Genomic DNA, 26,515 nt, shown 5'->3' with positions numbered 1-26,515 from the left:
AGTGTTAATATCTTATTTTTCTGGAAAGCTTGGCTACCGAAAATGCTTTGTTCTTTAAGGGTTCCAGCTAGGATTTTGTGATTTTTATTAATATAACCTCAGTAATTTGGAGATGAAACTTCTCAGAGCTCACTCTTATATAATGGAGCATTGAAAACAGGAGCCCTAGGCTTCATTACCCTCATTTAGAAAATAAGCATTAAACACTCACTCTAAGAAAAATGAACCTTTCCGCTGTGCTCCCAGGAAAATGCTAAAACCTAGGTGCACTGAGGGTTGTAAGGAAGGGGCAGAAGCAAGCTCTGGATGTGTGTGTGTATGTGTGTGTGTGTGTGTGTGTGTGTGTGTGTGGTCTCTATCCCTGATAATACCTGTCAGTTTTCTTATAGGCACCAAGCACTTAGGGATGAATAGTTTATAGCTTGGAAATTCTGCCAAGTCAAAGACAGTCAGAGCTTATGCACTTGGGAAAAGAAATTCTTGCCTCCTTTTTATATCAGCTCCAACTTGAGCTGGTCAGTGCAAGGGTTTTCTGATTTGAGAAATGAAGAGTTATTGTTGGAGACTAGTAAGCTAATGCCAGAAACTCTGCAAAGAAGAGGCCCAGGTCTCTTAAGATTCCCTTGGGCCAAAACATCCAGAAGAAAAGTGCCGAGTTTCTGCAATAATCTCAGGAGAATTTTCTCTGTTGGAATAAGACGTTATTTAGAAAAAATTTGGCAATGAAAAAACTAAAGAAAGAGGACCAGGAGGAATCTCTAGTTTCCGCTATTCTAATTTTCTTAAGGGCAGGGGACTCAGTAGATTACCTCTGTACGACTGAGCTCTGAACAACAAAAAAGGCAGGAAGCAGGGCCCAGCTAGGAAACCTCCACTGGCACTGCGACAAACATAAACACGGTTCTGCGTCTAAATATAACAAGAAATTCTGACACCCTTGAAGGGTAACCAACATATTCTCTATATTATGGGTGACTAGGACAAAAGGTGGCATTTAGGGGAATTTTTATCACCTTAAAGCCTGTTATAGAAACTATGAGAGCGGCCAACACCGAGTGCTTACCAGATAGCTTCAGTCAGAAGCTATGATCCCACTTTACAGACGAGGAAAGCAGAGAGGTTTAGAAACTTGGTGAGGATAATAAAATGAGCAAGTGCCGTTGCCAGGCCATCTGGACTTAGAGTTTGATCATGTAACCAAAGACTATGGTGAGTTCTAATGGGGTTACATTCTGTTTTCTACAGAACATTACTTTCTAAAAAAAAAATTAAAGCTTCATTAAAATAAAAAAACAAACTCATTCTGGCCTTCCAGAGTCCCATCCAAGCCCGCCCTGGCCTCCTAACACTCCAATCTTTCTTCGTAAGGCTGGGGGCTTTGTCATGTACTCAAGCCCAGGACCCAAGTGAAAATCTGATCAGGTTACCGCTGGGAAGCACACTGAGTGGTTTCAGAACAGTCCTAACAGGATCTGTGTGGTCCGGTCCCCACCTGTCAGCTCTCTCCTCATTTCTTGCCACCTGTCCCTTGGCATTTCACACTCCGGTAAGGCTGTTGCCAAGAGTTCCTGGTGGGCCTGAGGCTCCTCACCCCAAATCCATGCACACACTTTTACTCCATCTGGAACATGTCTCCTCCCAGCCCCCACCTGACTGTAGGCTCCCGATTACCATGTCAGTTCAGTTCAGTTCAGTTGCTCAGTCACGTGCAACTCTTTGAGACCCATGGACCGCAGCACGCCAGGCCTCCCTGTCCATCACCAACTCCCAGAGTTTACTCAACTTCATGTCCATTGAATCAGTGATGCCATCCAACCATGTCATCCTCTGTTGTCCCCTTCTCCTCCCACCTTCAATCTTTCTCAGCATCAGGGTCTTTTCCAATGAGTCAGCTCTTCGCATCAGGAGGCCAAAGTATTGGAGTTTCAGTTTTAGCATCAGCCCTTCCAATGAACACCCAGGACTTATCTCCTTTAGAATGGACTGGTTGGATCTCCTTGCAGTCCAAGGGACTCTCAAGAGTCTTCTCCAACACCACAGTTCAAAAGCATAAATTCTTCGGCACTCAGCTTTCTTCACAGTCCAACTCTCACATCCATACATGACCACTGGAAAAACCATAGCCTTGACTAGACGGACCTTTGTTGGCAAAGTAATGTCTCTGCTTTTGAATATGCTGTCTAGGTTGGTCATAACCTTCCTTCCAAGGAGCAAGCGTCTTTTAATTTCATGGCTGCAGTCCCCATCCGCAGTGTGAATCCTTGCAAAGGCTCCATCTTCTAAGAAGGCTTTCCCAGACACCATCCCCCTGCCCTGCCAGGCAGACCTGCCCGCTGGTCACCCCACAGCCCCTGTGTCTGGGACGCATTTCTACTTCTGCCTAAAAACACCCTGCTCCTGTGCTTGTCTCTCCTGCGAGAATGTACTAGACTCCTCTGAGCAAGAAGATCAGCACAGCCGCACTAGCCCAGATCTGACGTAATACTGGCGTGGCATCTAATAAAGTTGGGCCCTTTTAACTGTCGCTTTTACAGCTTCACATTCTGCTCTACTTCTAAAACAAAAAGCCAAACCAAAACAAGTATTTCAGGCCACCCACAGATCAATCTTTCCTCACTACTAGACATCCCAGTCCAAGACGCACCCAGCTGGCTTCAGGGTATGTTCTCCAATAAACATCAGAAGACATTTTACCTTCACTGTTGATGCATGATTAAAGAGACGTCTTAGGCTTCCCAAGTCTCTAAAACGTTCCTTGTGTAGAAAAATGCTCATACGCTTAAACCAAACATTTTCTCACTTTTCAGCAGAGTGCAGTGATTTCCTTGTGGTGCTAATCTGCTTTTGATTTATAATTTACATTCTAAAAAAATATCATTAATAGTTTTAACATAAAGTTCGAATCTTCACTAAGATGATTATGTATATATGTACACATATATAGAACATATATAATTCATTTTTAATTATTAAAAGATATGATGCTATAATTCCACTTCTAGATTCATCTGGCAATAACTGTGAGATCACCATATAGAATCTTTTTAAAGTATAAGTCACTTCTTATTGTTACTCAAGCACATAGAGATTTACTTTAACACTTTTTTATTAGGAGGGTATGAGTAGAAGTATAGTGCACTAACTGGCAGGTACTTAACATAGTGTTTATATTAGGAGAATTTAAAAACTGAAGAGAATTATAACATTGTAAAGGGGGAAAAAAATCACACAATCCTGTCTTTCAGCTTACTGACTGCTTCCTTTTATTCCCTGTTCCTTATAACCCTTGAAAACATACAAGCATATCTATGGCTTTATGTAGTCTGTATAAAAATTTATGAGTTGCTATTTTTGTTGTTATACCATTTATTTGATTAGTCCCCTATTAAGGGACTTTCGTTAACTTTCCAGGTTTTCATATCACTAGATAATGGTATATAAATAACTGTGGGTAGGTAGCTCCTTAGAAAACAAAACTAAAAAATTCCAACAAAACCCTTCCTTTAGTTGAGGACAGAAGCCTAGAGTGAGATTTTAATGTTTTATATAAAATATATATAATATGATAAAGCTGCCTTCCAAAACACTGCACTAATTCACAGAGCTCCCCGAACTGTAGCATATTCATCTAAACCTTGGCAGCCCTGGGTTTTATAATTCAATCTCCACTCATACTCAATTAAGTATAAATGCAAAATGCCCCCGTGTTGTTTCAGTGCGATTTGATCGCACTTCCTATTCTAAGCCATCCATGTATAGCTTAAGGCACAAGATGGTATCTGTGCTACTGAATGAATTACATGGGTGACATTTTGGGTTTACATTTCTATTACATTATTATAAGATCTGTAAGTTATAGGATCAACCTTCCTCCCTCATGTGTACTATCTCTTTGAAAAACGTTTCTCAGAAAAATGAAAAATGAAAAACTAGTATAAAAGTTTCCAGTCCCTTATAGTAAAGATGATATATTTATAAATTAAACATCAGTACTTTTTCATGACCCCAAATTAAACATAAATTACAAAACGAAATTAATTCTTCATCAGTAATAAGCTAAATTATTACAGTAGTATGTTTTGAAAACTAGTATATGATGTATTTTCCCTTTGCCCTGGGGGTATCAGTGCAGTATCTGTAAGGAAGTACTACGAAGCTAGGAGGAATTAGGTTGAAGTCTAGGGTTCTACAGAGGATAGATTTGGGGGTTGGAGGCTGTGGGGTATGACCAGCTATTTTAGTTGTGGTGACTGGGGAAAGCCTTCCCCATTTCTTTGGGAAAATAATAGTCTTGTCAATGCTTTGGAAGTCAGCAGTCTTAGAATCAGCCTGTTCCCCCGATACCCACATGGCAAATTTCAGAGCAGATAATTTGTGTCTTTGTTCCTCAAACACGAACATTATTTATTCCTCTGTTTTCAACAAAACCTTGTCTCAGTGCTATAATTAACAACTTAAGATTTTAGGTTCTGTTCCAAAAATGGAAAGCTATTTATATACAACTCACAGCATACTTTAAATATAAAACAGGTTTTACTTGGGAGTTAGGCTCCTGAGCTGGTTCATAGGAGCTTGTTTAATCGATAATACATCTGATGGCAATACTTATTATAATTTTCTTATTCTATAAATTTATTCTTTCTAAAAATTTTAACTGAAGCATATAGATCCTTTTCCAGAGGAAGACTGTATTTATTGTCCCAGCCCTGATGCTGAGAACCTGTGGACACCCTCACCACGGGGTGCTCGCTCAGCAAAGGCCCTGGGGATGTTTCACAGGCAGAGATGGACATGTGCTTCTACACTTCGTTGATGGATAGAAAGCTAATGTATCTACAGAGCAGAATGTATTAGGTTAGTTAGTAGAAATACAGTGTTGAATTAGAGAACTCGAGAAAACATGTATGTCAGCAAGGCAAAGGGGAAGGCTCATGTGCCCAGAAGACTGCTTAATGTTTGTACTCCTGTGAACACCAAAGTGTGAACCTGGAATGCAGCTGGAGCTGATTAAATGCAGCAGAAGGAGTGATAATTACAGTCTCGGGTGCCTTGGCAACAGGGCCCCATCCTCATGTTAAAGATTCTATAGTAAGAAAAGGAGCACTTCAGCAAAGTGCCTAGTCATACGGGTAGGCCAACAAGAGTCCCAGGCAATATTCAGAAGCCTCTGTGGAGGGGGAGGGGTCTGAACATCAGCGCAGTTGACAACAGATAAGAGGCAAGTGTGGATTACAGACAGCACTGACGTGAACCCGTGTGTCGGAGAACTTCCCTGCCATCACGAAACCCGGTGACTCTCCAGTGATTTGCTTCTAGGAATAGAAATTAATTACTAGTCTCTATTCGTTCTGATGCTGCTGCTTAGATGGAACCTCTTAATAGGAGACAGTGGATAAGATAAATACTCTGGAAAGGAAGAGAACCCTAAAGTCAGCGTAAGAGAAAGCACAGTAGGATGAATAAGAGAAAATGTGTGTAAGAGACTGTAACTTTCAAAAGAAAACTCATGTCTGGTGCTCAAACGGTAAAGACTCTGCCTGCAATGCAGGAGACCTGGGTTGGGAAGATCCCCTGAAGAAGGAAATGGCAACCCACTCCACTATTCCAGCCTGGAGGTCCCCAGTCCACGGGGCGGCAAAGAGTCAAACACGACTGAGTGACTGACTAACACTTTTCACTTCAATAGTCCCAAATTCCAGGACACACAAGCAGCTGTTTCCTAGTGGGCAGAGGGTATAGTTAATTCTTCATTTTATTACATAGGTAATAGTTAGTGCATATAGTTTAAACAATATAGTAATGAAAGTTGAGCTTAGTTTCAACATTTCAAAACTTACCTCTAAAAGCACTAATATCCCCATAGTGTACTTGGAGTACAAAGTATTTGCTTCCAGTCTCTCCTCCAACTCTGAATCCAACACCTGAAGATTTTCAAAAGAAGATAAACTCGTATTTTAGAAATGGAACTCTAAAATAGAGCTAATCAAAGGTTGCTGATCTATGAAATCCAAATGGAAAGAAAATAGTATGTAACATATGCAATTATATTAAAATAACAATAAACTGGCTGTTCAATGAAAATCTCTGATATAACCTATTATTTCTCCTCAAAACTTTGATGGAATTCTATTTGTAGTCTCTACTTCAGAACTAGAGTAATCACTACACTTTAAGAGGACAACTCATTCATTTTTCAAGAAACAGAACAAAGTAAAGAAAATGAAATTCTGTCCTTGTTGATTACATAACAGACACACATAAACCTATGCTTTCACTTTGTTTTGTGTATACTTGTATCCATTTTTGGGCTTCCCTGGTAGCTCAGCCGGTAAAGAAACAGACTGCAATGCAGGAGACCCCAGTTCGATTCCTAGGTTGGGAAGACCCCCTAGAGAAGGGAACAGCTACCCACTCCAGTGTTTTGGCCTGGAGAATTCCAAGGACAGAGAAGCCTGGTGGGCTACATCCATGGGGTCACAAAGAGTTGGACAGGACTGAGCGACTTTCACTTACTTACATATCCATTTTTACTATGATTGAATATAGGAAATTAGACTTAAGATCATCTCAGGGGAATTGTTTTTTTTTTCCCATGTGAAAACAGATATCTGCAAAAATACCACTGAAGAAACCAACTACTTACTAGATTACAATGTCAATAAATTATTGGAATCTGAAGGGTTCCTAAGAGTCTTACTAGCAGAGTTTGCTAGTAAGCTAAAAAAAAAAAAAAAAAAAAAAAAACTCGGCAGAGAAAATATTTACAGATGGAGAAAAAAATGTCTTACCTTCTCTGCTAATGTATCTTAAAAACATCAACAAATCTATGACAAACCTTCCTGTTAGTTTCTGAACTTGTTTGGTAGTGGCTGCCTGGAAAACAGAGAAGGCAATGGCACCCCACTCCAGTACTCTTGCCTGGAAAATCCCATGGACAGAGGAGCCTAGTGGGCTGCAGTCCATGGGGTCGCTAAGAGTCGGACACGACTGAGCGACTTCACTTTCACTTTTCACTTTCATGCATTGGAGAGGGAAATGGCAACCCACTCCAGTATTCTTGCCTGGAGAATCCCAGGGATGGGGGAGCCTGGTGGGCTGCCGTCTATGGGGTCGCACAGAGTCAGACACAACTGAAGCGACTTAGCAGTAGCAGCAGCAGCCTGAAAAAACACTAGAGAAGATTCTAGCACTCATTTGAAGTAAAGCAAAACAGACATCAAAATGTAGGGCTCCAGAGAGGCTCAAGGCTCAAGTCTTACATGACATGAGGAATTTAGGCAATATTTTGCACTAACTATAAATACAAGGTAACTTTTAAAGCTGTCTAAAAAGATTAAAAAATTTAAAAATTAGTGCAGGCAGCAGTTAGGGAGGCACTGCAAGATGCCACCCCTCCATCCCTGAACCATGGCAGTCCTTCTGGTATCAGGACCGCACGTTCACTCTGATCCTAAGAGAGATCCCAGTAATAAAGGGGACTCTGGTCATTCTCTCACATCTTGGAAGCTACGAACAGTTTAGAGGGGAACTCAGAGAGCCAGCTGAGGTTTGGCATCACATTAAATAGCCAGGCTCCAGAACTATTAAAGAAAAAAAAAATCTGTTTGCTGAAATGGCGATTTACTTAATTCCTGGCTCTCTTGGCTTGTGGAATGCTCCTGCTGTCAAGAACCAATGTGCCTCAGGCCAAAGGTGATTTGAGGTATACTCAGCTATTTTCTAATTCTATCTAAACTGTCGTGTGAGCAAATTACTTACCAAAGAGAGGCAGAGGAAGAATAACTACCTAAATGAAACCTATTCAATACAAAGCAGGTAGTAAGGGTACTTTTTTAGTGTGAAATTACAACCTAGAACATGGCCAACAGCTGTTGGAAGGAACATATAATAAAAATTACTTTGGAATCAAAAACTAAGCAGCTTAATATAAGACTATCCAAGAGGCCTCAGGTATACCTTTGGGGAGTCTCGTTGGGGGAGCATTTCTTGCCCAGGCATAGAGAATATTGGCTTTATCTGTACAGGTGCCTTCATCACAAAACCTGAAGAAGAAAATAAAGTAACTGTAAGTAAAGACTCAACTACTAAAATGCATAGATCTCTCCCCATGGGAGGGGCAGGGAGGGGAAGGTATTTGAAACTGAGGTCAAGAAAAGTCCAATACAGCATCATTATACACCATCAATACACCATCATTATAGCCATATCAGCTTTAAGATCGTAATGAAGACTGGAGCAAAGAACAGTTTTATATGTGAAAACAAGCACATATAAAGGGAAATTTGTTTGTTAGTCGACCAATATGAAACAATCCTGTGAGGCAGATAAATATATTCAATATGTCCACCCTTGGAATGTACTCTACATACTCAGGTAGAAAAGTAAGCATTACATGAAGAGTGTGTAAACCAAAGTTAGCACAGTGGAAATCTGGAACTGGACTAAAGCAACATACGCACTTCCCATTTGGGGATCAGTGTAATTAATAGGCCTTTGGCCACAGTAACCAACAGGACACAATGTCCACCCTTAGCAGGGGGAACAATGCAAGTACATCCCACTGACAGAGTTCTTGTGGCTTTTTCCAAAGTTTATGAATACTGGTTTTGCCATTTATAAACTGCTTCAAATCACTTAACCTTACAGATCCTCAGTTTTCTGTCTTGTGAAACAGGGATCGTTATACTTACCCCAGAATTGTTCTGTAAATCAAATGATACATAAATGAAAGCACTTCATAAACCTCAAAGCACTACACCAGGGTAATGCATTATTTAATAAAACATTCATTTTATCTCAAGACACTGTTGAGAGACAGCGTTGCATGGTCAAAGAAGCACAGGCAGAAAGACATATCTGGAGCTGAACCCCACAACCTCCCGGTGAAAGGCACATACCCGGGACACGCGCATCCGCCCTCAAGGCCCGGTTTCTGCGTGGAAACCTCTCTGATGCGCTGTGGCGGTGATGCGTGTAAGACCCCCAGCGCAGCGACCAGCACGTTAGTATCTATCTGGGAGATCCAATTTCACAAATGGCAGGCTGTCTGACTCCAAACCACACATTTTTTCCCCATGACACGACACCTCTTTGTTGGTTCTGTTATATAATTTGACTTGCTCAAAACACTGTTACGTGATACTTTGATGTTGCTTTTATAGATTTGTGTCTTGAGAAACCGGCACCAAGCAAGGTCAGAGTCAGGAATTTAGGCAGATCTGAGGACTGTCAAGGACAAGGACGAGGAAAAAGACCGCTTCTTGGCTGGGAGGCTGGCTCACACAGGAGAAAAACTGCACTGCCTATGGCCTGGAAGGGAAGTGAAGGTTTTCTAAACAGGTTAGAAACTAAGCCTAGAATCCCAGAGAACACTCACGCCATCCTCAGTGGCTGAGATTCCTAACAAGCTTCCTGCTTACAGCCAGAAGTGGGGGCAGACGACAGGCAGGACGTGCAGACAAACTACTGTTACTTGTCTCAATCAAGGCCACAGAACCAGGAGGCCTCCATAAGGCTACGTTGAGCAAACGTTCTTGCATCTCTAAATCAGGCTGCAGAAAGAAACTGGGTGACGAGCAGTGTAAAACACGTCCACCAGTGGTTTCTTACTGTTCACTGTCAAGAACAATATACTTATGATGAAGCAGCCTCACCACGTGGGACGTGCATTGGAACAAGTGTCTGTGACAGCCTTGTGCCAACTGTGCTAAAAGGCTTGGGGTGTTGGATGGTACCCAAGAGCAGAATTTCCCTCCGTGGCCTCACGCTACAATATATTAAGAAATGAGATTGTCAGATGTGGTGTACTTGGTATTTCACTGCTGGGAGCTACTAAAGTTTGAAGATCTGCATGGCGATTTTCACAGCTTTCAAGAAAGGTCATAAATATGCAAGTGCCTAACATCCACGTGATGCCAGTCTCAGGTTAAACAAGATAATTGTTTCCTCTGATATGAAAGTCAAGTCAGTGTACAACTAGAAAGAACTAGAATGAAATATACCAGAAAACACTGGTTTAGTAAAGTTTTCTAAGAGAAGTCAAAGTTTTCTAAGCTATGTGTTTGATTAAAGTCATTTGCTGGCATAAATTCTTTCACATGCTTCCCCAAAATAACACCAAAATAAAAATTAAACATTGTAGCATAACACAGGAGGTTTTTATGATCTGGGCCCTTATTATATCACCAGAAAATAAAAAACAAACCCTTTTCAGTCATGCCAAGTTTCTGCCAGTTTCTAATCTCTCTCCCCAACTGTTCTCTCTTCTGGGAAAACCCCTTCCCCAACTCTCTGCCTGATAATCTTGTACTCATTTTCTTATTCAAGATTCAATTAAACTATTCCTTCTCAAGGACACTTCCTCTGATGTGAATCCCGCCAACTTGCATTCTTTAAGGAGAGCAGGTCTCCTAAGTATCAGCTTACTTATCTCCTCTCCAACTAGACTGTGTAGACTTTGAGGTTTTGCTCCTCTCTGTTACCCTGTACTCCCAGCAGCTGCAGCCCTGCAAGGCATTTAGTAAATATGCACAAAATGTCTGGACAAGTTCACTTCTAAGTCAATTTTTAACTTTTTATATACAAACACATAGATAATTGAATTGGCCTAAGTTTTATTGTATTGTCAAGTACAATATTTAAAAAATCTTTAGTTGAAAAGTTAACTAAAATATGAAAAAAAAATTTTGAATTATCATCTGCCTGGTATTTTGTACCAAGCAGCTCATACTCTCACAAGAACATTCCAGGTAGGTTATACATTACAGCTGAATAAGCTCAGAGAGTTTCAGATCAGATCAGATCAGTTGCTCAGTCGTGTCTGACTCTTTGCAACCCCATGAATCGCAGCACGCCAGGCCTCCCTGTCCATCACCAACTTCCGGAGTTCACTCAGACTCACGTCCATCGAGTCAGTGATGCCATCCAGCCATCTCATCCTCTGTCTTCCCCTTCTCCTCCTGCCCCCAATCCCTCCCAGCATCAGAGTCTTTTCCAATGACTCAACTCTTCGCATAAGGTGGCCAAAGTACTAGAGTTTCAGCTTTAGCATCATTCCTTCCAAAGAAATCCCAGGGCTGATCTCCTTCAGAATGGACTGGTTGGATCTCCTTGCAGTCCAAGGGACTCTCAAGAGTCTTCTCCAACACCACAGTTCAAAAGCATCAATTCTTCGGCGCTCAGCCTTCTTCACAGTCCAACTCTCACATCCATACATGACCACAGGAAAAACCATAGCTTTGACTAGACGAACCTTTGTTGGCAAAGTAATGTCTCTGCTTTTGAATATGCTATCTAGGTTGGTCATAACTTTCCTTCCAAGGAGTAAGCGTCTTTTAATTTCATGGCTGCAGTCACCATCTGTAGTGATTTTGGAGCCCAGAAAAATAAAGTCTGACACTGTTTCCACTGTTTCCCCATCTATTTCCCATGAAGTGGTTTAAGTAACTATAAAAAGGTCACACAGCCACATCATGACTCAAAGCTCTGTCTGTCACCCTCCTTTATATCTCTAGTTATGAGACTGACTTACACGCAGAGACTTCATGGTATTATATGAAGATCAGCTTTGATAATTACTATAACCTGAACTAAGTTGCAATTTGAGTATGTAATTCTGACATCAATTTTAGATAAAATAAGTTCTTCTGACTTGTTTGCAAAACGATGATGATTTTATATTTTATGGTCTTTTCAGATCTAGTAAAAGAAGAGCTTCAAAAGCAAACTTTGAGTTTAAAATCCTGTTTTATGATTTTTTAAAAATTATATATAATTCAAGGTTGAGTAAATAATGTCTCACTGGAGGGCTCGGGGATAGTGAAATTCATTCTAAAACTTAATGTGTGAGAGGACTAAGTGAAGAGGAAAAACAAGAGGCCAAGAGAAATGAGTCCTACAACGGATAACATAAAAGAGTAACAAAGAATGTTTGGATAAACTCTGCACCTCTTCATGGTCAAATTTATGTTTCTCATTTTAAATGGAAACAGTTATCAAACTTTCTCTACATATTAATCAAATGACGAAGATAAAGATAGTACTGCATATGCGGACTTTCCAAAAAGGGTCCTATAAAAATAGTGAGAATTTTTACGATTCTTATTAAGAAGAAGAAGGGTATTAAGGCTAGGAAGCAATGTAACCCTTGATCAATGGCTGTTGTAATTTCAGGCCTCATTGACCAGGTTTCTTATTCTTATAATTCTAGGGGCTTCTCCTAAAGGCTCCTCTAGATTAGACCAATTAATTGTGAAAAGATTCTCATAGCTCCCTAGTGGTTTTTTAGTATTCATAGCAAAAATGATAAGAATTAACATTTGAAAATAAAACTATTCTGGATTCCTGGATCTTTGCTGTAGAACTTTTTCACCTCTAATCCATGGGGAAACCATTTAGATGGCATGAATATTTCCAGACTATGCCAAGCTCTAAAATGTGCTAGCCTGTCATCTTGAATTATACAAATAAAGCACAAATGACTGTTAAAGTACTCCTCTGGTTCTATCTGTTAAACACTAGTTAAAATCCACGGTTATTTAGGGAAAATCAGAACTGATAAATCATTTCTACCTTTGTCTGAAAAAAATTTTTTTAACAAAATTGTCATGCCCTAAAGTTAAGTCTGTATGGTCTTCAATTTCAATTTTAATGTATTAAGTATTAAAGAGAATCACAGGAAAATTAATCCAAAGTTAGAAAGCTTCTTTAAGAAACACTTATAAAATCAATGACATATATGGTATGCCCTTACTTTTCAAAACTGCATCCAGCATGAATCAGGAATTCAATTTCATCAACTGCTTTATAAACCTACAGCACACATTTCCCAATTTAGACAAATCCTATGTGAATTTCAGTGCAATGGGTATACATCAATGGGAATTCCTCAGGTGGCTCAGATGGTAATGCAGGGTATACATTAACATAGTAATTAGAAGGATGCCTGCATGCCTGCTCATTGTGTCTGATTGTTTGTGACTCTATGGACTGTAGCCCAAGGGCTCCTCTGTCTATGGGATTCTCCAGGCAAGATTACTGGAATGGGTTGCCATGCCCTCCTCCGGGGGATCTTCCTGACCCAGGGATTGAACCGGAGTCTCTTACCTATCCTGCACTGGCAGGTGGGTTCTTTACCACTAGCGCCACCTGGGAAGCCCAATAGGAAGGATAACTCTCAGAAGGTAAAGAATCCGCCTGCAATAGGGAGACCTGGATTCAACCCTTGGACGGGAAGACCCCCTGGAGAAGGAAATGGCAACCCACTCCAGTACTCTTGCCTAGAGAATTCCGTGGACAGAGGACCAGTATTCTTGCCTGGAGAATCCAATGGACAGAGGAGCCTGGCAGGCTATGGTCCATGGGGTTGCAAAGAGTTGGACACAACTGAGCAACTAACACTTTTATTTTAATGCAAAAGCTAAATAGAAGCGATATTTAAAAGGAACCAGTCTGAAAAACAGCACCATAATATCCAGGCATCACCGTCACTCCCCACTCTGACACTACCCCTCTCCATCATCAGATCAGAGAGGCAGTCTACAAGAGCAGAAGTGTAAGTGTTTTGTTCACACCAAATTCTCAGTGCCTAAGAATGCCCTTGATACATAGTGAGTGGTTAACAAATATCATATTAGTAAATGAATAAAGATAATAGTTACCACTTTTTAAGTACTTTTATGTGCCAGGCACTGAACCAACCATATTACTTACACCCCCTCCCTTACTCTTCCTGCTGGCCCAAGCAGACAGGATTAGTAGCCCCATTTTATAGATGAGAAAACAGACCATTGTTTATTACATCTATCAAGTAGTAGAATTGAGATTTGTACCCAAGATGCTCTGATTTCAAAGTTACAACTCTATATTAAATGTTACTGTACTGTGTTTTATTTTCTTGGACTCCAAAATCACTGCAGATGGTGACTGCAGCCATGAAATTAAAAGATGCTTGCTCCTTGGAAGAAAAGCTATAACAAACCTAAATAGCATATTAAAAGCAGAGACATTACTCTGCCAACAAAGGTCTGTCTAGTCAAAGCTACGGTTTTTTCTAGGAGTCATGTATGGATGTGAGAGTTGGACCACAAAGAAGGCTGAGCACCAAAGAATTGATGCTTTTGAACTGTGGTGTTGGAGAAGACACTTGAGAGTCCCTTGGACTGCAAGGAGATTGAACCAGTCTATCCTGAAGAAAATCAATCCTGAGTTTCCATTGGAGGGACTGATGTTGAGGCTGAAGCTCCAATACTTTGGCTACCTGATGGAGAGCCGAAGTAGCTGACTCATTGGAAAAGACCCTGATGTTGGGAAAGATTGAGGGCAGGAGGAGAAGGGGATGACAGAGGATGAGATGGTTGGAAGACATCACTGACTCAATGGACATGAATTTGAGCAAGCTCCAGGAGATAGTGAAAGACAAGGAAGCCTGGCGTGCTGCAGGCCATGGGGTCGCAAAGAGTCAGACAACTGAGCGGCTGAACAACAACATAACACTGCTATCCTAGTGACCATAAACAATCATCTTGTGAAAACATAATAATGTTTAAAACCACGTAATGTTAGTTTCTGTTGAAACTATCAAGATGGTTACAACCATGCCATTCCATTTTATTAAAACTGATACTAGTCCACTAAGAAGTGACCAGTTGCTAAGGAACTCCTATCAACACCTCTAATACAGGCACCTAAAAGGTAGCCGAGGAATATGATCATTGGTGACTAGAACTTAGAGCAAGATGCCAACTATATTTTAATGAAGATTCTTTATACTATTCGGATATGCAATATAACATGAATCTATTACAATCTTAAAGTAGAAAAAGAAAATGGATACAATTAATTTTAGCTTAGCACTAACTTATGTCTGGAGAAGGCAATGGCAACCCACTCCAGTACTCTTGCCTGGAAAATCCCATGGACGGAGGAGCCTGGTAAGCTGCAGTCCATGAGGTCGCAAAGAGCTGGACACGACAGAGCAACTTCACTTTCACTTTTCACTTTCATGCATTGGAGAAGGAAATGGCAACCTGCTCCAGTGTTCTTGCCTGGAGAATCCCAGGGATGGGGGAGCCTGGTGGGCTGCCGTCTATGGGGTCGCACAGAGTCGGACACGACTGAAGTGACTTAGCAGCAGCAGCAGCAGCAGCAGCAATTTATGTCTAACTTTGCTGCTACAATCAAAGACACATTTTATAGTGCTTAGAACAAGGATGGCACAGATTTTGAAGATTGTTATTTTTATTTATACTGACAATATATTATGTATGTTAAACTTTAGAAGCTTCACTATGGCAGAAGAAACAAAGAGGGGCTGCAAGAGACACCTGGAGACTCTTGCTGTATAGCCTCTAGATGACAGGTAGCCAGGATGTGGAGAGGGTGCCTAATGTCAGCACATGCAAATACCACTCTCAACCAAAAATCATTATCATCATAAGGGAGGCAATGAAGCTGCATACTTATCTGGGAAGTAACATCCCCCTAAAAAAGAAACCAGTCATTTAAATGAGTAACCAAGCAGGGTGTCTCACATATAGGCTTCTCTATATGTATATTTGTGTTTTAGCTACTTTTCTTTCTCCCCTCATCAGCATCTGTAACCCTGTGGAGATAGAGGCATTAAAAAAAACCACAGCAGGTGGTTAATAAATAGAAGCAGTTGAAAGGAATTTAAGCTAAAGCTTCATAGGATGGTAAAGCACTGCCGCTTCAGCTTGAGAATGAGTCCAAGTTAGAACAGTTGGAAACAGCCTCATTTAACCAGCCGGAATTCTTCTTTCCAAAAAAGATTCAACAACCTGTAGAAACATCCTTAGATTTGTAAAGTGTAGCTGGTCATAAGCGTCATTAGAAAGAGTTTTCAAATCCAATGTTAATTCCTAAGACTGAAAACAATCATTTTAATTCAACATAGATGATCATGTCAAAGTACAAGGCACAATGCAGAAGAAGCCCATTTACTTTAATAGCCCAATACTGTGAACACACTTGGGATCTGCAATCACAAACTGTCTTGAGCCCTAAGTCCTGTGCTCAGTTGAATTCAGTTCAGTTGCTCAGTCATGTCCGGGTCTTTGCGACCCCATGGATTACTGCAGCACGCCAGCCCTGTGCTTAGCAGAACAGAAAGTGTATGACGATACAACCTCACATTACAAACAGAACATGCTCCAAAATTATTCTAAATGCCAAAATAATAATATGAAGAAAACATTATGATTTTCAAAGTATGAAACTCATGTAGCTAACCACTTATTATTTTTTTAAATGACTATTAGAGTAAAAATAGAATAAAGAAATGTATTCATTGAATCAGTTCAGTTCAGTTGCTCAGTCATGGGGTCCGACTCTTTGCGACCCCATGGACTGCAGCACGCCAGGCTTCCCTGTCCATCATGAACTCCCAGAGCTTACTCCAACTCATGTCCATTGAGTCGGTGACGCCATCCAACCATCTCATCCTTTGTCATCCCCTTCTCCTCACCCATTCAATCTTTCCCAGCACCAGGGTCTTTTCAATTGAGTCAGCTCTTCACATCAGGTGGCCAAAGTACTGGAGTTTCAGCTTCAGCATCAATCTGTCCAATGAATATTCCGGAATGACTTCCTTTAGGATGGACAGGTTGGATCTCCTTTCTGTCCAAGGGACTCTCAAGAGTCTTCTCCAACACCACAGTTCGAAAGCATCCATTCTTCAGTGCTCAGCTTTCTTTACAGTCCAACTCACACATCCATACATGACTCCTGGAAAAACCATGGCTTTGACTAGATGGCAATCCAGATACATAGAATTTCCAAGATCTAAAATTTACCATATTTTCATGGAGAGTGGGAATACATCTTTTAATATCTAAACTACCTAGTTTTCAGCACCTCATTTTCTGACCTCATTTTCATTTACTGACCTCTAAAAGCCCCAGACTCCTTGGAAGAAAAGTTATGACCAACCTAGATAGCATATTCAAAAGCAGAGACATTACTTTGACAAGAAAGATCTGTCTAGTCAAGGCTATGGTTTTTTCCAGTGGTCATGTATGGATGTGAAAGTTGGACTGTGAAGAAAGCTGAGCGCTGAAGAATTGAAGCTTTTGAACTGTGGTGTTGGAGAAGACTCTTGAGAGTCCCTTGGACTGCAAGGACATCCAACCAGTCCATTCTAAAGGAGATCAGCCCTGGGTGTTCTTTGGAAGGACTGATGCTAAAGCTGAAACTCCAGTACTTTGGCCACCTTATGCGAAGAGTTGACTCCTTGGAAAAGACTGATGCTGGGAGGGATTAGGGGCAGGAGGAGAAGGGGATGAGAGAGGATGAGATGGCTGGATGGCATCATGGACTTGATGGGCATAAGCTTGGGTGAACTCCGGGAGTTGGTGATGGACAGGGAGGGCTGGCGCGCTGCAATTCATGGGGTCACAAAGAGTCAGACACAACTGAGCGACTGAACTGAACTGAAAAGCTCCAGACAGTCTGCTCAGTTATGGCTCCAAATCAGCCAAAAAATCTGGGGAACTTGGAACCGCTACACTTTGACTTAAGCCTGCAAGTACAAACTGCTACACTTTGACTTAAGCCAGCAAATCGAGCTCTTGCTCTGCTTGCTCCAATCCTGGTGCCATTACTCCCCCTTGGTCCCTAGATGCAGCTGTCCCCTCCTTTAAAAGTCTAGGAAGGAAGGGATGAGAGTTCCCTCTGACAGGTACTGCTGCCTTCCTGCCATGGGCCAGCAGAGCGGCTGCTTTTCCATCAGCTGGTTATGTGCATCCTCAGGAGGTATGTTAATTTACAACTGAGCACCAGGCCCACCCTAACTATAAAGGGACCACCCCACAGTATATTAAAAGGTTCACATCAATGTATGCAATTTAAATGCACATGCATATAATTAACTAGACACATTACCAGTGTGAGCTGCTAATTTGGAATGAGACACAAAAGACTGGAATATGTGCAGAAGAGAAAAAAAAATTCAAAATTAAAATGACTACATAATGAAAACTGCTTCATGCTGTGTCTACTGTTTTCACGTAAACTTAATACAACTGTAAATATATTTTAATGAACAGTAGAAAGAGGCAATTACAGAGAGCAAAGGAGGGCAGCACCACAGTGAAACATCATCAGAATGGCTCTTCGCCTTCATATTAAAAGTGCTGCCTGAAGACAGGGGGTGAATTATGACTTCATAATTTCAGGGGGAAGATGTTTACTCTCTTACACACATACCTATTTGCCAACTTGCTGGCAGTGAAAATAAAACACTAGCGTAAAAACAGGGGGAAATCCTAGCTAACAAACAGAAGAGACGAAATCTGAACTTGATGTTTTGGGTATCAACAAAAAAAACGAATCACAGGGAATCCACCATACAACAGTGTGAATAAGCCATAAATATACATTTGTCCCCTCCCTCTTTGAACCTCCCTTCCACCTCTCCCCCCATCCCACCCCTCTAGGGTGTCACAGAGCACCAGGCTGAACTCCCTGTGTTATCAGCAACTTCCTATTAGCTATCTATTTTACATATGGTAATGCACATGTTTCAGTGTTCCTCTCACAATTCATCCTAACCCTAAAGAAAAGTGAAAGTGTTAGTCACTTAGTCGTGTCTGACTCTTTGCAACCCCATAGACTGTGGCCCACCAAGCTTCTCTGTCCATGGAATTCTCCAGGCAAGAATACTAGAGTGGGTAACCATTCCTTTTTCCAGGGAATCTTAACCCAGGGATCAAACCCAGGTCTCCTGCATGGCAGGCAGATTCTTTACCATCTGAGCCACCAGAGAAGCCTGAATACAACAATGTAAAGCAATTATCTTCCAATTAAAAATAAACTTAAAATAAAATAAAGAGAAATGTAATGCATAAAACTGAAAGAAATATAATAGAAAAACTGGAGTTCTTTATGAAATTTAGAACCATGAGGAAATTAAACAGTTTAACAGGGCTCAAGGTAAAAGAAGGTGGTCTAAGACACTGTAAACACTAATTTTTGCTATAACCCCTCCAGCTGGACTCAATCCTAGCACTCCTTTTCACATTGTTTCTCTTTATGTAATTTTATATGCAACAGAATAAAGAAACACATTTTTAAATTAATGAAATTAACCAATCTAAATGGAACAAAATATTTTTCCCAAACAGTAAAAATAAATTATTTTTACAAGTTGAAAAAGTAGTGACCCTAAGAAATCAATGGAAAACTTTCTTGGAGCCAGACTGAGGTTTATAACCCAGGAAGCAGTCTCTAGAACTGTCTGGGAACGGTAGGTGGGGAGCTCAGTACATATGCGCTTTTGGTGCAGGGAGTGTGTGCAACCAAGCACCCAACTCAGGACAAGTTGCTGCTAGTCGTGAGGAACAGACATCTTGGTTAATGCTGTACGTGCTTTTCTAAGTATGGGAGGATGCGAGAAACTGAGTCATAAAATCTAGCCACCGCCCCCCGCCCCCCTCCCCCCCTCCGCCAAATGTCTATCTGAGGGCCAGTTGTGCCAGTTTTCCCAGAGCACAAGGGGCTGCATCCTGACCTTCACCCTGAATTCCTTTCCGGGTGTACTGCAGGGGAGTGACTGCAATGGCCAATGACTTGATTCCCGTAGAACTGGATGGTGGGCAATATTCTTTATTTTACAAGGCCTTCTTTTTCAGGCCCGATTTGCACCAAGATTTGGAAGGCATTCTGTGACCGGTTTGTCCCATGATGCTCAGAATGCTCATTCCCAGACCAGGAAAACATTTTCTTGATAACAGGAAACATTTTCTTGAAAACATTTTCTCGATGTGCTATTACTGGGGCTCACCCTGTAACCCACAGTAGACAGCCTCTGGCCCATCTGTCTTCCTAGTCTGTTACAGTCCAGGAAACGGTTTTCTCTTGTCGCTTCTTCCCATATCTAGAGTGACACTACTACAATCATTGATCTTACAGGTCCATATATTTGATGAATGGTTTCAAGTCACCTAATCATCATTAATTTTATCTGAGGCTCAGGCACATATCTGGAAGGGTAATGAACAATTACCTTGTAAAACAGGTGGAACACAAATAATATTGCTAGTGACATAGATAAGGTTCGTAAGTAAGTATTTCAGGATTTCTGTTAGGTATAGCCCCAGCACCTCCCAGATTGTCTGACCATGAGTTCTATACCAATCTCTGTCTTTAAGGGAAATGATATATTGGCACTGGACATAAAGCTCATCAAAGATGTCTGCAGGTATACGGTGGGTTGTGGGTCATCGTGAGCCCTGACGGGACTGAGAAAGGAAAGTTATTTTCTAAAGCACATGACAGCTGCCAGGAGAAGAAAAACTGGTCTTTATCCCTGACCAGGTATTTTAATCCCAATTTCAACTGGGGAGGTCTGATTACTACACAGTCAGATGCACAATGCACACTAGAGTGGAGGGGGGAGACCAGAGGGCAGAGAAAACAATCGTTTACATTTTCCTTGTCTTGCCTTAAAAGGTGGGTTTTTAATCTCATCATGGTATTAAATATCCTCTTCACTTTATCTTCTTTCAATAAAACAGTTTTGTATTCTCAAAATGATTTCCTCAGAGTGTGAATGAGTTCTTGATATTCTTACACATCAAAACCCACTGCTGGTATCATCCCAGTGCACCAGCCCCAAGCATCCTGTATCCTGCATTGAACCTGGACTGGTGATTCATTTCTTACATGATATTATACATGTTTCAATGCCATTCTGCCAAATCATCCCACTGGGATTGAAAGGTTGTTGTTGAATCACGCGAATACACCGGGATTCTTGGCCCCCGGAGGAGAAGAATTCAATCCGGGGCCAGAGACGAGGCTTGATCGCTCAGAGCTTTTGTGTAATAAAGTTTTATTGAAGTATAAAGGAGATAGAGAAAGCTTCTGACATAGGCATCAGAAGGGGGCAGAAAGAGTACCCGCTTGCTAGTGTTAACAATGAGGTTATATAATCCAAAGAATGTCTGGAGGTTGTAAAGACCTCCTCTGACCTACTCCCATAATTTACATTTTAAGATAACACTGTCCTCAGGCAAGATACATCCTTGTAAAGACCAGGTATACTCCCATAATTAACATTTTAAAATAACAGAAGGTTGAATCCAAAGACTGTCCTTAGGCAGGATACATTATTGGTATATAATCCTAAGGAATGTGGAGAAAGAAAAAAAGTTTGTCCTTTTTTCCTCCTTGAGAATTCCAGACCCCTCTCTCCTTGGGGACCCTTAGACTCCCTATCAACCTGCCTAGGAAATGACTCTCTCAGGATGACCCAGAGGGATGGTATGGGGAGGGAGGTGGGAGGGGGGATAAGGATTGGGAACACGTGTACACCCGTGGCAGATTCATGTTGATGTATGGCAAAACCAATACAATATTGTAAAGTAATTAGCCTCCAATTAAAACAAAATTAAAAAAAAACACTGCTGGTATCACAACCAAAAATATATGTGAAAGTTTGGGAATCTTCATTTAAGTACTGTCTATATCTTGGAGCAACTGAAGAATAGATTTGCAACTGTAAAATAAGTGTGATAAATTCCATGACTCAGACAATGTAGAAAAACAATGCAAGGCTTTTGCCACTGATAGATTTTTGTTATTAGAATTATAATTCAGGTGGGAGGATATGAAGCTAAGCAGTTGGAAAATATGTGCTGACTGTCTGAGCCTTAGGGGCATCAGGGGTAGGGTGTAGGGGATGTTTCTGTGAAGCGACTGAAAGGCCCAGCTGTGAGCTCTAATGCGCTAAATGGTAATGTTAGTCGCTCAGCCACGTCCGATTCTTTTCGACCCCACGGACTGTAGCCCGCCAGACTCTTCTGACCATGGGATTCTCCAGGCAAAAATACTGGAGTGGGTTGCCATTCCCTTCTCCAGGGGATTTTCCCAACTCAGGGGTCAAACCGGGGGTCTCCTGCATTGCAGGCAGATTCTTTACCATCTGAGTAACCAGGGAAGCCCAAAAGATGCATGGATTTTGCCAAATACTGGGGGATAAAAAGTCTACCTCATTTTTAAATGGAGAATAAGGCTAGACTGTGAAAGCCAGAGTCACTAAACAGTTTTACTTAGTGTACATTTCCTAGCTTGCATATTGAACAGATCCTACATTTATGAAGTGAAAAAAAAATTCTACTTTTAAATGCTAGATGAACACTTTGAGCTGGCTAAAAGCATCAATTACTGTCCATTGTATATGGTTAGAAAGTCAATTATAACTAACCTAGAGGTTCACAGGGAATATGGGCTGCAAGACAGATTTTAAAAGTCCATTTGAAACCATGTGGGTATAATGTGGTTAAGAATTCTAATCACTCAGTGATGCAACTCAATGGCAAAACGCAGTGGCCAGCCTGCTTGAGATGAGTCAACTGGTACAACTCAGTCACGTCTCCAACTCCTGACAATGATGCCTTTCCAATCTGACTCAGTATTTGCATGCAATTTATATTCATAGAATTACGAAATTTTAGAGCACAGAGGAGTTCTGTCAACGATCTAGTGTCAGTCCCTTGCTACAGTGAAAAAATCAAGGCCAGCCCACATGGAGTAAATAATTTACCAACGGAATCTAGATAGTTCATTACACGTTTACTCTATATGGTGCCTTTCAAGTAATAATTTTAGCAAAAAAAAACAAAAAAAATACGACAGCAATTACTTATCTCAAAATGGCTGTTTTCACTTTCACATACATTTTTCTTTGAATTTTTTTCCCTAACCTGGAAGTCTTTTGGAAAATATATTTTATAAACTTAATTTTGAAATAGTACATTTAAGGATACTAATATTTTAAAAGAGTCAGAATAATATGTTTCTTTTGATATTCCCTAAACATGAAAATGGTGAACCAGGCTTCGTTCACTTTATATACTTTTTCTTAGTAATTAAAGCCATGATGACATTTCAGTGCTATTTTATTTTTTCACTCATTCCCTTGAATTACGGTGAAGCTAAAGCAGATTTTAAAAACTTACATACCCTCTAGCTATTTTCACTAATTCTAATTCAAAGGTAAATATCACTCATTTCACAAGAAATATTTTTAAAACATAAAAACCAGAATATGTGATTTGCTGAACAAGATTCAGGAAAAGCTGTCACAGAATAATCCCCAGGATTTTATTTACAAAAATTTACTAAAGAGCAAAATCTGGAATGTTGACGTCACAGGGTATTAACTGTGATTTGCTGACTCCATTTTTCCACACACCCAGTCCTGTGAGCCGGCTTCCTACGTGATACACTCCTTTCCTCAAATAACTTAAGCCTATTAACAAACGCTTTGATGGAACTTGGTCCAGGGAGATTTCCACTAATTGCCCTGTGCTTTTAACAGTTCCAAACACATATTACAATTGTTTATTATAAAAGTGGCTAGAAAGCAGCTGCTGCGTGCCTTGAACCAGCCTGATGACTATTAGGGTGCGCAGAGAAAGGTCTATCAGTCTCCGTGACTATGCAGGGACAGGAGCACAGAGCGGTCCCTTTCCAAACGCAAAGTAGGACACACCAGTCATTCTGGTCTGCTAAACACGCAAGGGTGATTCCGGCTAGAGGTGCAAAATATGAGGCTAAAAATGCACGGCTATTTTCAAAGATCACTGATCTTCATGAACTCCCAGAGGATAAAATGAAAGGGAAGATTTCACCACAATTATGCTCTAAGTTTCTGGGGGTGGAAAATATATCTGTTTATCTGAGAACATCCCCCAGCACCTGCTGCAGTGTTGGCATATAACAGACATTTAATAGGTGCTTATTGATTGTTCATGACATGATATTAAGATTCACCACAGTGATTAAAATAGATTCTAAAACTGCAACAGTTACTTGAATAAATGGGAGGCAGTGTGGTAAAACAGAAATAACTTTGGATTTGGAACCAGACAACCCAGGGTTCAGTCCTGGTGTGACTCCAGCCAGCCATGTTACCTTGCGCAAGTCACTGACTCTTTGAGCTTCAGACTCCTCATCTCTGAAGCAGGGTAATACTTGCTTGAAGAGACACTTACACAAAATTTTCGTTTTCATTTTAAATGGTGTATACAGGCCAACTAGCACAGCAAATGGGATAAGAGGACTCAACGAACAGATCCATGGTACTCTTTGGGTTGAATCATGAACTTAAAAAAATAAACATCAGGGTATCCATCATCTCAGTTTCAGTGTTTCTCTACAAGCTGTCTCCACCTTGACACATTATCTCTGACAATGAGCATATATTCATTAAGTCAGTGACAAAGACTGATGGCTGTGCCACAGCAGAATGAACAACTGTGAAAATCAAACCATGATAACCGTGAGATGCAAAGGAACAACTCTTTTCCAAAAAAGAAATATTCTGCCTATTTATTAAACAGCTGTAAAATATTTGCAAAGATGCACTTTGTCCTAACAAAAAATACATTTTCTCCACCCCTTTGTACTATGACCCCATCCATCCCTTACCAGTAATTTCCAGTGGACGCTGGCATATTGCATCCAAACAGTAACATATGATGGACAGTATCCATGCTGGCACGGGGTTTGAAGTCAACTGTTAAGAGAAAATGATACATGATCCTGAATATAAGTTTTACTTCTGTGTACAAGTGTCACAAGAGACCCCAGCATTCAATATTTTGAAAAGCTATCTAATACAGATGTCTTGATGCTCTTATGATAGAATGCTCTGGTTATATACATTATTTACTCCTTAAGATGAACATGAATGGATAATTTAATCCAGTAGGATAGTAAACTATTAGTTAATAAAAGAGAAAACAAGATGCTGAAACTACAGATATACTCACACGCACTTACTAAAGCTCTCTTTTAAAGTGATGAGAGATCATGTGGGTACAAAATGAAAGCTCCAGGCTGCATATTCACAGTGTATTTCCTTGCAGATTTTGGTAAAGTTCTGAGACCACTCAACACTGCACACACTGCACTGAAACAGTGAGCGGTCAAAGCACGAGGAAAAGGATTCATAACACAAATTTATTACCTTCTTAAAATAACAATAGTCACTGGATTGTGGCATGGAGAAGCAAGTTACTAGAAAAGAAAAGTGGTAAGTATATCTTTCCAAAAATACAGAAGAATAAAAATGTCCAGAATGAACACCGTGCACTTGTTAAAGCATCGTGTATTGAAAACGACACAGTGCTATGTCTCATCTTGTCCCAAGAACAGCGGTTGAAGGCCATTAAAATAAACAAGTCAGCTCAGAGCTAACACAGAGGAATCAGGGATAAGTTATTTAGTATGATCATGCCCAGCATGAGCTCTTTCCTGCTTTGGGGTTGGCTTATCTCCTTTCATCCACATTCAAAATGCTGCCCTAGTGGGCAGTTTTCAAGTCATCTTTACAGATACAAATGCTAAACACTCTTGGGTGCGTGCAAAGCTGCATCTTCTAGCTCTTTTTCTCTATCTTACGAAATTAATAAAATACCACTTACTGCGGAACTATGTATCTGAGACATGAATATTTATAAAATAAGAGTTGCTCTGCATCAACGAGAGCACGATGGCACGCACGGTGTGCTTGGTCAGGAAATGCAAGGTGCTCACCATGAGCCACCCTGACTCATGGCTTCCATGGGAAATACAGAGCCTTTCATTCACTGCCCTGGAAACAAGAATTTAAAGCCTAAAAATCACATCTTCTCATACCACTATCTAAAAAGATAACCCAGACAGGACAGCAGGGAGATGGACTTGATGTAACCTGAGGCTGTGTTTCCTATTACCAAAGAATGCAGCAAGCCTAGGAGACTGAGTATACTGCGGAAGGAAAGAAGCAATTAGAAATTACAACAGTTCACACGAACCACAGAAAATCGTACCACCACCAAGCCTAAATTAACAAGAGAAACGGAAGAGGGATTCCACCCCCGTAGGCTCACTCTCAAGCTGAGTGCAGGGTTTCCTTCCTCCCTTCCAGAATTCTCCCAGGGGATCAGTCTTCAAAAGAGGCAAATTTTAAAAACCTTGGGGAATAACTGGCCTTTGTCTTCTACTCACCTTATACTTATTTTGGTATATGATGCAATTTGTTATTTTATATTACTTTTTGTCAAATGATTTCTATCATTCTCTGCGTTACTATAACTCTTTAGTCTGACTAAACCTACCTCCCACTGTTTGTTTTCAATATCTATCCCTAGGCCAGTCTATGATGATGGGTTGTCAAACAAGAGGCTGACTGCTCTGCTTTTTCAGAATCGATGTAGATGATGACATGGTTCCCAGTCCCCTTAGATTCTTTGGTTATGGGTGGATTATATGAACAGCTTTCCTTATGACTGAGTCATTCTGGAAATTCTGGTAATAAACCAACATGGCCACATGCATTTTATCAAGGATTATACTGTTAAATAAATATGTGAGTTCGAGGTCTCAGCTAAAAATTCAGGTGGAATGATCCAGGAGAAGATTGGGATTACATGTCTCTTATTCAAGGAAGAGGTCAGAGAATTACATGTTTGGAAACCACTCAAAAACTGAGCCCTGAAGCCATGGGGAT

General features: G+C 40.7%; 1 protein-coding gene across 12 annotated transcripts in view; it reads right to left on the bottom strand.

Annotated features, from left to right (window-relative positions):
- Positions 1-26,515, bottom strand: part of PAM (peptidylglycine alpha-amidating monooxygenase) — a 179,793-nt gene that overhangs the window by 99,678 nt on the left and 53,600 nt on the right. For all 12 annotated transcript variants that reach the window (XM_086413283.1, XM_086413284.1, XM_086413286.1 and 9 more), the window contains exons 4-6: positions 24,451-24,538; positions 7,957-8,042; positions 5,838-5,921 (exon numbers count right to left, since the gene is read on the bottom strand). In XM_086413283.1, the coding sequence (XP_086269409.1) occupies positions 5,838-5,921; positions 7,957-8,042; positions 24,451-24,538 (258 nt within the window). The remainder of the gene's footprint in view (positions 1-5,837; positions 5,922-7,956; positions 8,043-24,450; positions 24,539-26,515) is intronic.

This window comes from Bos grunniens, chromosome 7 (genome assembly GCF_055505025.1).
Source record: "Bos grunniens cultivar Pamir isolate PY7600 chromosome 7, Bosgru_T2T1.0, whole genome shotgun sequence".
Taxonomy (NCBI): Eukaryota; Metazoa; Chordata; class Mammalia; order Artiodactyla; family Bovidae; genus Bos; species Bos grunniens.
Note: the sequence above shows the minus strand (reverse complement) of the source record. Positions and strands in the feature narration are given on the sequence as shown.